At 41.9% G+C, this 16,823-nt stretch overlaps 1 protein-coding gene across 1 annotated transcript; it reads left to right on the forward strand.

Moving 5' to 3' along the window:
- The first annotated feature begins 1,513 nt into the window (after positions 1-1,513).
- On the forward strand, positions 1,514-15,623 carry LOC111859494 (MORC family CW-type zinc finger protein 3-like). Its single transcript, XM_072698145.1, has 21 exons — positions 1,514-1,681; positions 2,061-2,133; positions 2,293-2,425; positions 4,845-5,069; positions 5,673-5,810; positions 5,890-6,022; positions 6,264-6,392; positions 6,682-6,801; positions 6,942-7,039; positions 7,377-7,469; positions 7,633-7,761; positions 8,026-8,100; positions 8,783-8,825; positions 8,990-9,110; positions 9,570-9,636; positions 12,304-12,346; positions 12,466-12,595; positions 12,680-12,746; positions 14,229-14,727; positions 14,977-15,056; positions 15,302-15,623. The coding sequence occupies exons 1-21, from the start codon at positions 1,643-1,645 to the stop codon at positions 15,441-15,443; spliced, it is 2,577 nt and encodes an 858-aa protein (XP_072554246.1). The 5' UTR covers positions 1,514-1,642; the 3' UTR covers positions 15,444-15,623.
- Positions 15,624-16,823: the final 1,200 nt, after the last annotated feature.

The raw sequence follows: 16,823 nt of genomic DNA on the forward strand, positions 1-16,823 counted from the left end.
GATTTGGATCAGATTCAGACTTAGCACATCTATATAATTTCCTTTTGCATGTATGGACTAGGTTTAGCAGCACTAAATTATTTGTATGGCCAGAATGAATGTCAATGATCTCCACTGTAAACATTATACAACATGATGCCATATCCCTCTGCTTCATCAGTGAATTCATTACTTTGATTTTACCCTCTGTATGAAATGTGTTACGCAAATAAAGTTGCCTGGCCTTGAAGACAATTCACGAAACATTTATCATTAGAAAGCTCTTATTTGAAACGAGTCATTATTCTGCCTTTATGAAACCCAATGCAACAACGCTTACCTCTTGTGACTGGCTGGCTCACACTGTTCTCATTGTAAAGGGGAGTGGATTTAGCACAGGCAGTAATAGTTGGTTGGCAAGCCCAATACAGGGTGGTGCAGTCGTTAGTGCTGCTGCTTCAATCCCCAGGTTGGGTGTAGGACTTTTCTGCATGGAGTTTGCATGCTTTCCCCAAGTTCATATGGGCTTCTGCTGGGGGCTCTGGTGTCCTCCCACAGGCCCCATAATTGGTTGAGTGTGTGCACCCTGTGGTGTGTTGCACCACCTGTGCCTCTTGTCCCCCAGATAGGCTCTAGTCACTCCCCACGGCCTGAGTTGGGATTAATTGGTTACGGTGATGGACAGAAGGATGGATGGACCAATGCAAACACAATGATGGCATATTTGCTGTGTAACCTAGTTAACAGTGAGCCACTTTGTTTAAGGGCAGACCCATTATTTATACTTATTAGACTGTTAATTTAACAATTTCTTGACAAAACCTTTATTTGTAGAGCATTTTAAAGGAATGTATGTAGAATATATTAATATTTTATATGTGCCTGTGTGAGAGAATGGTAAGTGAGTGTGCCCTGCGATGGGTTGGCACCTCATCCTTCGTTGTTCTTTGCCTTGTGCCCGTAGCCTCCGAATCAGCTCCAGACCCCCATGGTTGGGAGTTTAACACATAATCTTTATGGCATATAGGACATCAGACAGACCCATTACAAGGACATTACATAAAATGACAATGAACTACAGTATATTTAAACATATATGTTTTACCTTGAAATCAATGTCATTTAACAAACATATACCATATTTTTAACATCTTGTTTATGTAGAAATTATGGTAGGTGTTTGCTGAATGGTGAAAGGTTTTATACTGCAAATTTAAATGTATACATCAGCAAAATCTGTAATTTAGACAGAAAAATACTGTTAATTTTATGGTATTTATTTGATGTGATATTATGGTATTTTCCTATTAATATGACCAAAATGTATTTTCACAGTAAAGTTGAGTGATTTCTACATATTATGACAGTAAAAATGAAAGTTATGTACTGTCTCTTGATTTAGGGTAATTCAATGTATCTACTACAGTGATATACTAGTTTGGATTTTATTATTTTTTACTGTTGCTAGTTTTTTTTTAACCGTAATTTCTAAAATCATTTTTTTCGGCGTAGTTTCCGGTTTCGTTTTCGATGATAACTGTGCTGTAAGTTTCATTATGACGTCGGGTGACGATCCCGAAGGGGGGTGTCTACTCTTATAAGAATTAAATAAATACTGGTGAAGACTAGTGTCTGGGGACCGGGCACAAACCAAAGCCGAAAGATGGATATGCGGAGATCAGAAGGGATACTCCTGAGCGCGGTGAGGGACATCCACGCCGGCTACTCAAGCTCCATATGCGCCTCTTAATTCGATTAACGCTAGAGACAGCAGACAAATATTTATATGAGATTACATCTTGTCATGGTCAGCTGATGGGTATAGACGTTTATCTAGTACGAGCTAGTAGGGAGTTTATACTCCCGATTGCTTCAGATTATGTGTTAATGTTCAATGTTTTGGTTAGACCTGCGTTTCAAAATACTTCAACATAACACCTGTTTCATGCTGGTACACGTTGTCCGCTGTTATTGTTTCCTGTGATTCTATGTAACTGATCGTTGCGCAGATAGTAGGGCACGTTGCATGAGAAATGAGCCTGAAATGATTAGCCTCCTTATGAAGGTTCGCTTCTTTGCAGGTCAACCCCAAGTATCTCCACTCAAACTCGACCAGCCACACCTGGCCGTTCAGCGCCGTCGCGGAGTTGATCGGTATGAAGCTCATTATTGCAACAAACATCAAAGAAAGGGACACCACGTATTTATACCGCTGTAGTTTAATATAGGAAATGTTTGTTTATTGTTGTGGTATTAAGTTGTCTTTTACTGGATGTGCTGATGCTACATAAATGTGTATTATTTTGCACCCAGACAATGCATACGACCCAGATGTCATGGCCAAGCAGTGCTGGATTGACTGGACTCGGATAAAGAAGTTTGACTGCCTTACATTTCAGGACAATGGGAGCGGTATGACCAAGAGCAAGATGTATGAGATGCTGAGGTAAATTGCAGACAGGAAGCTCTCCTTTGCATCAGGTGGTGTCACAGGAAGTGAAACTCTGCTGGTACCACAATCAATGCCTTTAACACAAAGAAGCTGGTGAAGATTATCACCAGGCCTATCAGTGTTGAGGAAATCATGATCTAGCAGACCCTTCTTACTACCTTAAAGCTACCCTGTTATAGACACGGGGCATAGCACAGGTGGGGATAAGAGGTGACGATCCAATTGTGGCTCAGAGACAAGCAACAGTTTAAGGAATTAAACAAAGAACACTGGGGAAAAGCTCAAAAGAACAAAACCACGAGTCACCAAACTTAAAACAGGAAAAACCACTGATTAACAAACTAAAGAAACAACTTAACACAAGTAGGGAGCAGGACCAGGGAAACCAAGCAAAACAACATTAGCACAGACATCTAATACAATGACTGGCCAAATACCACAACAACCTGGAACTAATGAGAATGGTCAGGTGCGGAACATAAAACAATCAACCAATCACTGAAGGCGCAGGACAACAAGTAACAAATAGGCAATTAACACACCCACTGGAAAGCAGACAATAACAGGTGAAATAACTAACTAATAATTAGCTCCGTATAGTAGAAGTCCAACTAGGCGAAGTCGGGCTCACAGCCACACAATGTGCATTGCCTTGAGATATTTTACAAGCGACACTTTTTTGTATACTGTAGGCGATGCGGAAAATATATCAAAGAGTACAGTTTGCCAGGCAATTCGCAAAGTCTTTTTGGGCGTGAAATATAGCCTTCGGGTTTTCATTGCGAGTGCAGGCAATTAAAGAGGCGTTTTATGCCATTGCAGGTAATGTATACGCAATAAAATTACAGTTCTATAAAGAATTTAAAAATCACACGGAAGCACAAGGATGACAAACCTAGAACAGGAACATTCAAAAAAGGAAAGCAAAACACCAGGGAACAAAAACAATAAATACAAAATAACAGATGAGACTGGCCTCAGCCAGCAGTAAATCCATGTCCATAGGCGTCACAGATTCTAAGCCACACACTCACCCCTCTGTGCTATGAAAGAGCCTGGGAAACAGTGAGAACATGTGAGGGTGAAAGACAGAGGGGGAAAAGCAGGATGACCAGCAGCCTCTGCTGGCCAAAGGGGGAAGGACACGGGAGCAGGGATCAGAGGGCATCGACCCTGACACTCTACTAGGCAAGAACCATAGTAGTCAGTTTTTTTTATAATGATGATATGTGAAGAGAGACTAGGCCTGGTTGACAAATACATTAAACCATTAAAAACTGGGTGGTAATATGTGATATTCAGTGTATGAGAACTGGAGCAATTTGAGGTGAAGCTCTTATAAGATCAGTCTGTAGCCACTGTCCAGGTAAAATGAGAGTAAGATTGAACAGTACAGCTGTCAGAAGCTAATAATCAGTTAGAGTCAGATAACAATTAGACATCATGGCCACCATTGTTATATCACATGAACCAGAGAGTAAAATTCCTTTAGCTCATAAACTGTTTTGACTAAGTATTTGATCCTTAATCTTTATTTTAGCCCTGAAGCTAGAGGTTGGGACAGGCAGACTTTATAAGATGAATATTATGTTTTGTCACACACCAGCCCCCAGATTTACACATCATTTCTGTTTTGTTGACTCATATAAAAAGAAATATGTTTTCAAATAGTCTGACATCTATGACTAAAGGATAGGTTTCTTGGATTATTGCTTAAACTGTTGCCTCTATAGCTGAAGGATTATCTTGAGTTACCAGTTTTACAGTGGATTATGGCTGAAAGTTACTGGCTTTATTTGGGTCAGATTGATACGGCGTTACAATAAGACTGCCCTTATAAAGTGTTTATGAATGGTTTATAATTAGGTTAGTAATTACGTTGTAACACTTTATATATCAGTAATATACAATCATAAACGAGTTACGTTTTTTTTCTTTATTAATGAGTTACTACCATTTGGAAGTGCTAAAAAGGTAGCCTTATTGTGAAGTCATACCCTGCAAACTGCTTGCAACTGAGGAACAAGTTATAACAGATTTTTACATGCACCTGAGGAAAGCAGGGAAGATCTAGGGCCTAACTTTTTGTAAACCTTGGATTCAATAAAGACCAATCAGAACAATCACTGATTAGTTTCCCTGCTCTGTTAGATATCATAGTCCTGAGATGATTTATACCTTTTTGTGGCACCAGCTTTCTGGCACACATTTTCTGTTGAATCCCAGTTCTAATACTGTTTCTCCAGCAGCATTAAATCCATCGTCAGTTCAACAGTGCATAATACGATTGAATAATAAGATGGAATCACATAACCATAGAAAAGTTATTGCTCTCGTAACCAAACATTGAGTATTAAAGCTGTTTTCTTTCAGGTTTTTATGACATTTCATGGTAAACTTCTCTTCTCCCCAGTTTCGGGTTCAGCGATAAGAAAGCCGTCAGAGGCCACGACCCAGTGGGCACGTATGGAAACGGCTTCAAGTCCAGCTCTATGCATCTGGGGAAGGACGCCATCGTCTTCTCCAAGATAGGAGACACTATGAGTGTGGGGCTGCTGTCCCAGAGCTACCTGGAGAGCATCCAGGCTAAGCATGTGGTGGTCCCCATCGTCACCATCGGACATGATGGGCAGAGCTCGTATCCTTTCTTACAGACAAAAATGCTAAACTGCTAATGTAAGACCTGGACTGGCATCCAGCTCAGGGTGACCCCAGCCTTGTGTCTCCTGTGCCCTAGACAGGCTGAAGGCCCATTGTGATCCAGTGGTGTTTAATTGGTTATGTAAGATGGATGGATGTATGGATGGATGAGACTGTCAGGCATTTAATTCAAATTGGCAGATTCTTATGCTCTTCAAAAGTATTATGATTAAATTTTATCAAGGTGCAGTAAAAGACCTTTTTATTATTTTTTTTTTAATGAATCACCATTGAGAAATCTTAGATTTGATGAAATCTGATTTGATGATATTTTGTTTTAACTGCACTTGACCTCTCTGCATCAAGTAGTATGACTTTTTATTATTATTTTTTTCTTTTTTAAGAATTTAACTGCAATTGAACTCTCTACATGAAGTAGTATGACTTTATTACTTGGAAGTAAAGAGTTTTATTTGAGTTTTGGAAAAGACTAATGGATTCCCTTGAGTATAATTACCCAGCTAAATGAAGCAGCACTCAGTAATTTCTGAAAAAAATGCAGAAGTCTGACCCTTGGTCCTTAACCTTAGGCCTCACTCAGAGTAGAGGATGCAGCCAGTCTGCAGGACATTCTCAAACACTCCCCCTTCAACACAGAGGAGGAGCTCCTCACTGAGCTGAGGGCTATTACCTCCATCAGCTCTACAGGCACACGCATCATCATCTGGAACCTGCGCAGGTGACCCAGATGTTTGTGGAGACCTGAGCATTTACCTGTGTGTGTTCTAGGGGTCTTAAGTGTATTTTGTTCCTGCCAGAGGTGTGAATGGAGAGACGGAGCTTGATCTCAGCACAGACAGGTATGACATCCGGATCCCAGCAGACGCATGCTATATGTACAAGCACCGAGATGTCACTCAGTCAGTGCCGGAGATCATCTACTCGCTGCGTGTGAGTATTTCAGATGGGGAACCAATAAGATCTGAGAGAGGGTTTGGAGGGTGTAAGTAGCTGCCAGTACTGGGGGAAGGAGTATAGGATATGTACTGGGTCATACACACTGTCCAAAATGAAAGGCAGATGCAAAAAGTAACAAAAGTGAAAAAAATACATTTTATGTACATTTTATTATTTTGCACACAATAAGTGCAGCTTTGGGGGTCTCTAATTTCCCTTCCTGTGTGTGGAATAGGCGTACTGCAGCATCTTGTACTTAAAGCCTCGCATGCAGATCATCATCAGAGGTCAGAAGGTGAAGACGCAGCTCATCTCCAAGAGCCTGGCATTAACCCGCAAAGACCAATACAAACCTGTCTTCCTTGTATCCACTTTTACTCTCGAGACTGACCAGAATAAATGGTTAGAAGATACATGGATGGATGGATGGATAGATGGATGGTTGGATGGATGGACGGATGGTTGGTTGAAATCTGAAATTTAGGTAACAGAACCATATTTAGGTGCCTCAACAGCTTTAGTCTGATTACCTGCCTGTCAGTTTTCATTTCCCATGATGGGTGACATGGTGTTACATGAAGAGCTAGTGCCCACTGAAGGGGGGAACTTCTCTTGCCTGTAAATTTTGACTGATATTCCTAAACAAATCTCAGAAGGAACGCATCCGGATCACCTTTGGGTACAACATTAAAAATAAGGATGAGTACGGCATGATGATGTACCATAAAAACCGTCTAATCAAGGCATTTGAGAGGGTGGGCTGCCAGCGCAAGGTGAGCCTGTAAATATTCTTGCATTTTTTGTGTTGATGGGGGGTTTCAAACATGCAGCATTGCTGTTCTGTTGGTCATACTTCTTATGTAATTGCCAACAACAAGTTAGACACCTAAATTCTACATTATGATTCATCCAGGGTGGTTTCCGGGGTGTCGGAGTGATCGGTGTTATCGAGTGCAACTTTCTGAAGCCCACACACAACAAGCAGGACTTTGACGACACTCATGAATACAGGTAGTGTTGAACTTAAGAATAACGGTGTAATATCCATACCAGTTTTCTTGCTAGTTACTGAACTTACCGCAGCCTCAGACTAGTGATAGGCAAAATGATACTTATGAACCATTTGATGTATTTTTTGACTCCACTAGATGGTGCTGTCTGTTCAAAAAAGGCTCAAATCATTCCCCAAATCAAGCCAAGAGCACCATGTAGTGGGGTCAGAAAATACAGCAAATGGTTCATGAAGCTTCATTTGCCCATCACTACCTCAGACAGTAAATAGGTGCTATTTCATTTTGGTCTAAGAGACATTTGGCAGAGATTTGAGTATTTTGTGATATTTGTCCAGGAATACTATGAATAACCTGGGAGTGAAGCTGGAAGAGTACTGGGATGAAATCCAGTACAAGCGTAAAGACTGCTCAAAAACAGAAGATACTGTGTGAGTATTCAAACGGTCTGTTTGTTTTAAGAGCTGTGTATTCTAGGGAATTTGGCTGTGGAGTGTGAACATGCTCTGAGAAAAATTGAGCAATGTTACTGTGTGCAAGCAGACACACCCTGGATAAATAGGTTCTGCTTTGCTTTTTGCTGTTCGTGTACAGGAAGCGTCCGGATCAGAACTGGGTGCAGTGTGATCACTGTCAGAGGTGGAGAAGACTCCCAGATGGCATCGACTCTGATCTGCTCCCTGATAAGTGGTTCTGCCGCGTCAATCCAGATCCCCAGTACAGGTGATGTCTGTGGTTCATACTGTAACCAGTAACACAATGGGGAGAACTGGTCCTTGGGCTTCAGAAGACTTAATCATTCCTATGTGGGACCCCAGCCATTACTCCTCTGATCCTCCATCAGTAGGAAAGGCTCAATCAGCAGGAAGGTGTAGCTTTATGTTGATGAGTGCCAGTTTACATTAGTCTGTGTGGGTATTAACTGACTGACAGAGGTAGCATCAGACGAGGGAGCAGATCTGTTTTGTAAAGTCTGAGCCGTTTCAGGAGCTGTCAAGCAGAGCAGGAGCCTGTGGATTCAGAAGACGAGCAGCAGTGTGACCCAAAACCTTTCAAGAGACTGTAAGAGTTCTATCATCTCACATCCACTAATGCTTCTCAAGACTAGTTGATACTACACTTTGTCATGTGCAGTTACAGTTGGCGCCTGGTCATGCACATGGACTCTTGTGTACAAACGACATTTGTCCGTTTATGCCGACACATGCAAACAGTAATGATATTCCACCGGCCCAGCGGAGGTCAGACGCCATTTTGGTCTGTTGAATTCCCTTCTTTGCACAGTGTTTGGATGATTTTCTTTGCACAAATATTTGCGTCAGAATATGTCTTTCTGCTCCTTCAATGATGAGTTATATACAGTAACCCCTTCACATACACACACTTGATATTTGCAGTTTCGGTTATTCTCAAGTTAGCCGTGACCCGCGGATGACGCAGAACGTAAAAACTGCTGAAAATGATTCGGATCACATTAAATCGTACAATACATAAATATTAGTGATAAATATTTGTTAGTGTAAGTGCATACTGTATTTTCAATATTAAAAGTCTTGGCTTGGGTATTATATGACTACATCATTGTCTTTGCAACCAGCCTCACTCATGTGTTGGCTGTCTTTGAGACTGTGGAATCTAATGGTTCTCTCAGTAACTTTAAAATTTTTGAATTGAATTGGGATTAAGATATCTCTCAAGGGAATCTGAATATTGTTGTTTTGATTTTTTTGATTTTTTACTGCAGGAAGAAAATGAGTAAGATGCAGGAGAAAAAGCAACAACAACAGGTGAATTGAGAATGTTAAAGTCACGGCTTTACATTAAGAAAGCAAACGCTTTTGTGTGACTAAACCACAGCAAACCATGTTTTATGATAAACATTCTGTCGAGGTGTAACAGCAGTGCTTATTACTGTGACCTGCCCCCCCCCCCCACACTAATGTCCTCTCAGATGTCAGCACCAGCGTTACCCCTTCCAGCCACACCATTGTCATGCAGTGAGCAGTGGAGACCTGCAGTGGGAGCTCCCACTGGCCGCTCATCTGAGAGCTTCACCCATCCCAGCTGCTCAGGTCAGGCTGTGTAGCTGCAGTGTACATAGTACATTATACAGGGGGACACAGGAACAAGGCAGTGGGGGCTTAAGGAACTGGTGTACTGGGCACAAAGCTGCGGGCTGGGGTCCCCACAACTGTCTTAGTGCTGTAGTTCAGCACTGAGTATTTAAGTGTGACTGTTTCTTTAAATATCCCAGCTTATTAAAACTATAAGCTGTATTAATCACTTTGATAGAAGCATATTATGATTAATGAATAAATCATGCAAGTAAGTAAAAATAAAAAGTTGTTAAATATAAAGTGGTGACCTGCTTGGGATGAGGGTATGTAAAATAATGTATAAATGATTAAGACCTACATTAATGTACAAACGCACATACAACAGATCTATAAAACACCCATATATGATGGAGCACATTAAACACCCATTAAAAACTATTTTGGGCGTTCTCAGTACCATTAATACTTTAACAGGTCAGAACCTGCCCAGTGATACCATGCCGATGGACTGCGAAGACAATGTATCCAGAACTCCTGGAAGGTACAATTATGTACAGCAGCCAGCTGTAACCCTTGCTTCTGCTACAAGTATATGATTATCTGCCTGTAGGGATTAGGGCTGTGGGTGGCAGGGTCATCCTGTGGACAACTGAGGGACCCTGGGACCCTATCAGAATTGGACGCCCAAACCTGGGAGATTATAGAATGGGCTCATAGGGAACATCACCTGTACTTTGTCAAAGCTAGTTTCTGTCTTGGATGAGCACAGGCTAAACCTAGAAAGGACAAAGGCATGGCTGTGCTGAATCAGAGTCATAAAGTATGCAAATTACTGGCCTATAGAGAGGGAAACTCCCTATGAAGAAAATGGATTCAGGAGAGTTTGGCTGGGAGCCTAGATCTGTACCACTTACAGTGCCCAGCATACATGAGTACACCTCAAAGATTTCTTAGAAAATCATCTGTCTCTCTTTAGAATTAATACTTTCTATGGGATCCTATGCCATAAAACATTCCAGCAAATCTGGTTCATTGGTTGAAATGAGATTTTGCCCTACAAAAAAAACAAAACTGCGATGTAAGAACATGGTGCAAAAATGAGTACATTCAAGTGAAGGTCTTAGGAATGCAACTTGATAAAATGCTAATTAAGAGGAACTCAATAACAGATGAGTCCACTCAGTCATCACATAGGTGGCGACTAGATAATTAATGGTGGTATTTAAGAAATAAAATCCCCTCCCATTCAATGCTGACAATAATGGCACTACATGGAAGATAAATGTCAAGACTCTAGAACGAAAGTCATTTCTTTACACAAAAAAAGGTTAAGGCTACAAGAAAATCAGTAAAGGACTGCAAATCAGTCAGACTACAGTAGCAAAAGTGATTCAGAAATTCAAAACGGAGAAGCCTCCTGAGATGTCCAGGCCCTCTATGGAAGCTAACATCTCGACATGAGCGTTTGTGATGTGAACAGTTGAAGAAAATCACCACGCAAGTTTGTCACAGTCAGCTAAAGCAATAGAAAGCCAAAAAGCCATCCAGAAGGACAGGCTGAGCATCATTGTCCATCCAGCATCCAGAAGGACAGGCTGAGCATCATTGTCCATCCAGCATCCAGAAGGACAGGCTGAGCATCATTCTCCATCCAGCATCCAGAAGGACAAGCTGAGCATCATTCTCCATCCAGCGTCCAGAAGGACAGGCTGAGCATCATTCTCCGTCCAGCATCCTGGTTCTGGAAGGACAGGCTGAGCATCATTCTCCATACAGCATCCTCGTTCTGGAAGGACAGGCTGAGCATCATTCTCCATCCAGCATCCTCGTTCTGGAAGGACAGGCTGAGCATCATTCTCCATCCAGCATCCAGAAGGACAAGCTGAGCATCATTCTCCATCCAGCGTCCAGAAGGACAGGCTGAGCATCATTCTCCATCCAGCGTCCAGAAGGACAGGCTGAGCATCATTCTCCGTCCAGCATCCTGGTTCTGGAAGGACAGGCTGAGCATCATTCTCCGTCCAGCATCCTGGTTCTGGAAGGACAGGCTGAGCATCATTCTCCATACAGCATCCTCGTTCTGGAAGGACAGGCTGAGCATCATTCTCCATCCAGCATCCTCGTTCTGGAAGAGCTCATTCTCCAATAATGAACAAAGATGTGGCTGTATGTCACCAACTTGTTCATTCCATGTCTAGAAGAGTTAGTGCTGTTCTTAAAAATAATAGCGGTCATACAACATATTAGTTTTGGTTGAATTTGTTGTAGGGTGTACTCATTTTTGCAACACTTCATTTAAATACAGTTTACAATTTTCTTATCCTAATGATGTTGGTGATCAAGTTTTTATGTTAATGAAACAAATGTTATAAAACTCAGTTTTGTCAAAAATCTGCTAATTGTTCTGGTATTCGCTGAGAAATGGATAAAAATCTTAATTTTCAAATTTCATTGATGCTGGGCACTGTATATATGTATTCTCTCCTTCACTGGGGTGAACTCCAACGTACAAGCGCTGAACTGGGGGGCTGTCAGTAAACCCACAGCTGCTCAGCCCCCCTCAGCCTGGGTAACTCCAGAGTGGAGTAGAGTCCAGGCCCTTGTGTGTTGAGGTGAATCTGACTATAGATGGTCTCTCTCTGCCTCCCGCACCACCTGTGGCTCCTTGCTCACCAGAGAGTCACATTTTTCGTCCCTAAAGCCAGCTTCAGTAGCTGGGGGGTCAGTCTGCCAAGCCCTCTGCCTTTGACTGCTGCCCAGTCCAGCACAGCGGACCCTTCTGGCTCCTCCTGCAGGTGGTGGGCCCAAAGGAGAGTGGGCCCATGTGGCCCATTCTTACTGTATTTGGCAGGGTCCCATGGGTGAAAGCCCGACCACAAGGCGCTTGCCAATGAGCTCCCCCCACCCACCCTGGCTCCAGGGTGGGGCCACGATATGATTTTAGGGACATACAAACCCATCCACCACAGTAAGGTGGCGATTCATGGAGGGGAATCTCAGACCGACATGCCAGTTTCCTTGCACATGCCCAGTTGCCGTGCACCAATGCAGTCTGCTAGACCCATAATGTGGGTTGCACACTTACAGTCAGCTTCGACACCCCTAATTACAAAATTTAAGTCACTCACCCTAATGGCACATGGAAAAGTGTGAATTGGGTTTAAGATATCTCTCAGGGGAATCTGATTATGGTTTTCTTTTTCTTTAGAAAGATAAATAGCAAGATGCAACAGAAAAAGGCCATACAACAGGTGAGTTGAGAATTTTAAACGTTTTAGTGTGACTCAACCACATCAAACCATTTTTTGTGATAAAGATTCTGTCGAGGTGTAACAGCAGTGCTTATCAGTGTGATCCCCCCCCCCGAAAGTCCTGTCAGATGTCAGCACCAGACCGACAGTTTACAGCCACACCATTGTCAAGCAGTGATAGGTGGAGACCTGCAGAGGGCGCTCCCACTGGCCTCTTATCTAGGAGGTTCACTCATTCCAGCTACTCAGGTCAGACTGTGTAGCTGCAGTGTACATTAAATAACGTTACTTGCACTTTTGGGAGTTTTCAGTACAACATCAATGCTTTAACAGGTCAGAACCTGCCCTGTGAAACCAGGCTGATGGACTATGAAGACCATGTGTCCCCAACTCCGGAAAGGTACTGTGCACAGCTGTATTCATCTGACTGCCAGATTTGACATATAGAGTCCTATTTTCCACCCAGGCAAAATGTGACGGATAGTGGCTTTGCTAGTTTCATACCATGCACACATGTCGTCAAAATAGCTAATGATTTTGTGCTGGCTTTTTGCACGTAGGAGTAATATTTTTTTTTTATGAGGTGTGGCCGGGGAAATTGTCAGCACATCGCTGTTTTAAACCAGCGGAATGACATTGCGCTTTTGACCAGGAAAATCAACGTCTAAAGTTAAACATAATTTAAGTGGCGCGTTTTAGAAACATGCGGGTGCACTAATGGTTTACAGAGTACCTCTGGTCCTTTCACATAATTGTACCGTATATACAGTATATATAGTTGTTTAATTAAAAAGTAAAGAATAAATCGTAAACCGTATCATTAAAAAATCAGGTACCACTTCACAGTAAGTCTCCCCTTTGTAACTCATTAATAAAAAGAAAACTGTGGCATAACTTGTTTATAATTGTCTATTAATGATTTATGAAGTGTTACAACCTAATTAATAACCTGCTTATAAACCATTCATAACCCCTTTATAAGGGTATCCTTATTGTCATGTGGTACCAAAAATCATTTGAGTTCATTATCAAAATAAGGCATGTACTGCAATGGAAAGGACATCTGGATTGTTGAAAATGCATTTCAGATATTTAGATGTCTGGTGGAACATTACAAAACAACCCTCAGAAAGTCGCAGCATTCTTTGTGGCATGTTGCGTGACATTGCCACACGTGATGGATGTCTGTTGGACATAAATGAGGACACATTAGAGGGCTTTAGAAGGCGTGATGCTGAACTGCATGTGCTGATGCAAATAAAGGAGTCTATGCCGGCAGAAGCCTGGTAAGGAATAAAATAACAACCCTATTGCACTTTATTTGAACATTTTTAAACACCTCAGAAACTGTAGGTTGTGTTTTGTTTGAACAAAGATCGCACTTTTACTTATATGTTGCGACCTGCAGACCCAGAATTTAAAAAAAAACAAAACATAAGCACAATTAAGTCTCCATTCCCAGCCGCTGTGTGTGTTCACTTCCCCATCCTCTAACATAATGATACCGCTTTGCGCACTGTGCAAATGATCTGGTGATGCCAGAAAACAAGAACACACTGGTGCTCCCGTAGATGATCAGCTCGCGCATTTTCAACTCGTGCACGAGCACGTCCGTTTCCTCGGCCGAAAAGCACTCTGGGTTGCCAGGTTCAATGTGCCGTTGTAATAGCCATCCGGCGTAGATCATGCACCACTGCCTTTAACAACAACCTTTTTGCACCTCGCGCTGGAGCAAAGTCTGTTTTTTCTGCCTACAAAATAGCGAAATGGATTTAAACACGTCCTTAAATGTTGAACTTTGTGCTTTATGCTTTTGCGCTAGATCCTCAAAACAGAGCCCATTGTCTTACTCATTTTGTGTCCTTTGCGTTCCTCTTGAAAGGGTGAAGCAGGTGCCTCCACCCGCTGTGGGGGTCTCATCCATTTACACGAAGGAGATGGAACTGGCAGCACCTTCTGTCCCTCATATGATTCCTACCTCCATCCAAAAGACCATCCAGGAGGAGAAAAAACAATTGAAGTTATGTATGGAGAAGGCATTTAAAAATATGGGGGTGGGAAAACTTCCACATGCTGTCAGGGAGAACACAAAACAGACAAGGCCTTCCCTCCCTGCTATGCATTCTGCCTCCGCCCAAGTGACAATCAAGAAGGAGGAGACACAGGGAGAGTCATGGGTGGAGGAAGCACGTGGAAATAAGGGGATGGTGAAAGTGTTGGAGGGAAATGGGCCTCAAAGCTCAATGCTGGAGGTGCAGCAGCAGCCGGATGGGCTGCAGGACACATACAAGGAGCAGGTGAACCAGCTCCAGCAGGAACTAGAGGAGATGAAACGCAAGTGTGAGAAACTGCAGGTGATGGAGACAGAGCTCCAGAGGAGGGTGAGTGTGTATGACAGCATGGGGCATGGGTGTCATCCATTTTAATGGGTGCAGTTTCTAAGGCATTGAAATATACTGCATGTTTTCTGCATAATAATCAGATCATTGATCTTTACTGCAAGGATATAACCAGTTTATTCATCTAATTTATTCCGCTGGAGAGTGTTTTACCTTAATTTACCCCAGCACAGGCACACAGACACTCAAACATGCTTAAATGCACCGTCACTCGCTCTGTTCTCTACTCAGCTGAAGGACATGGAGATTGAGAACTGCAATCTGTCCTGTCAGTGTGAACAGCTGAACGTCTTCCATGAAGAATCCTGCAGGTAGAACCATAATCAATTACATTTGGCAAGATGGGGCTGATTTTTGCAACGAATGTAAAAGCCCTGTGTTTTACATGGAATATACTCACATAGATTTTCTAAACCACTGGCTGAACTGACTATAATGGTTTCATGTTACATGGGAGCTATTTAAATTTCAGTAGCTTCTTTAGAAAATGAGTTTGCTTTGCTTGTTTTGTACCCCTGACTGTACATAACTGTTATCATCACCCTGCAATCCCCAGAAAGCTGAGAACCCTCCGGCAACGCATCGGCCGTCTCCTGGTGACTATTTTGCCTACGTTAGACTTGGAAGAGATTAATTTGGACAGTGATGTCATGGATAAGATACTCAACCAGGCCTTGAATGAGGTTACCGAAGTCTGACTTGGTCTCCATTCTGGGTGGCCCATCCAGTTTTTAGCAGTGAAATGTTTTGCAATGAAAAGATTATAAACTCAATCATTTGCTAAAATATGTAAGCCATAAATACGTAAAATACGTATACCATAGAGAAAATCAGTGTATAGGTTGGAAAGGGGGAAAGATTAAACCTATTACAACAAATGTGCTTTTCATGTGATTTATTTACAAATAGTGACTGGTGACAGACAATTGGCTCAGACATGGATACTGCCAAAACAAAACACCTCTAACTAATAACGAAATCTTCCATTCTGCCAAAAAAAATAAAGACAACACACTAGACTTAACTACCTAACTAATCTAATAATAAAGACAAAAAAGACACATAATCTAGAACAGGGTAGCAATATGCACAAACCGCACAAACACCTACCCACCATAACAGTACATTCCTACTATTTCATGGGGTAAATCATTTAAAATACCATAATACCATGATATACCAACTCCTCTTTGAAAAAACAAACTTCTAGTTTCTAGTTTGCTTTTATTTTTAACTACAGAATAGCAGCCAGCATATTAACAAATCATATCATGTGTTGAATCGATATTTTGTTAAGCGTTTAAATATAGATTTTTTTTGCTTGTACCCTGCACTTAGAGGTCAATAAATCATTGTAAAACTACACTCACAGATCACTTTATTTGGAACACCTGTTCATCTGTGTTATATCACAATCCAATACATCACAATCTGTTTATTCATGCAATTACCTAATCACCCAATCATGTGACAGTAGTGAATTACATCATGCAAATACAGATCAAGAGCTTCGGTTTTTTTACATCAAATACCAAAATGACAATGTGATTTCAGTGATTTTGACTGAGCATTATTGCTGGTGCTAGATGGGCTGGTTTGAGTTTGTACCTGCTGATCTCCTGGGAACTCCTAGATTTCACTCAGAATGGTGCTAAAAAAACAAATAACATCCAATGAGCAGCAGTTCTGTAGACAAAACTGCTTTGGTGCACCTCGAATGTTGTTGAGAGAGGTCGGAGGAGCATGGCCAGACTGGTTCCAGCTGACAGAAAGTTAACTCAGAAAAGCACTCTTGCATTCATTTGGCAAAAAAATTCTGCAAAGTAGTTTATCGTTCATAAATCATTGTAAATCATTGTAAGCATCATGATCTCCAGACGGCCCCCCTACACAGCCCACCTCCAAAAAAATCATTACTGTAAGCTCAACATCTCAGTGTTATCAGGTTCACCAGATCTTCATCCTGTGACTGTCCTTTCCTGTGCCACCACTAGGTGACACTGCTTCTGTTTTGGTGCAGTTTGTCTCAAAATGAAATTGGTTCCAGACCTTCTCCTATGTAAAATTACTTTGGTGAT

The sequence above is a fragment of the Paramormyrops kingsleyae genome, chromosome 1 (genome assembly GCF_048594095.1).
Source record: "Paramormyrops kingsleyae isolate MSU_618 chromosome 1, PKINGS_0.4, whole genome shotgun sequence".
In the NCBI taxonomy this organism is placed as follows: Eukaryota; Metazoa; Chordata; class Actinopteri; order Osteoglossiformes; family Mormyridae; genus Paramormyrops; species Paramormyrops kingsleyae.

Excerpts from the sequence above, each read along its gene's own strand:
- LOC111859494 (XM_072698145.1), top strand. The coding sequence starts at position 1,643 with ATGGATATGCGGAGATCAGAAGGGATACTCCTGAGCGCG. Across the intron at positions 2,134-2,292 it reads CGCCGTCGCGGAGTTGATCG|ACAATGCATACGACCCAGAT; the intron begins GTATGAAGCTCA and ends TTTTGCACCCAG. Across the intron at positions 6,393-6,681 it reads AATACAAACCTGTCTTCCTT|AAGGAACGCATCCGGATCAC; the intron begins GTATCCACTTTT and ends AACAAATCTCAG.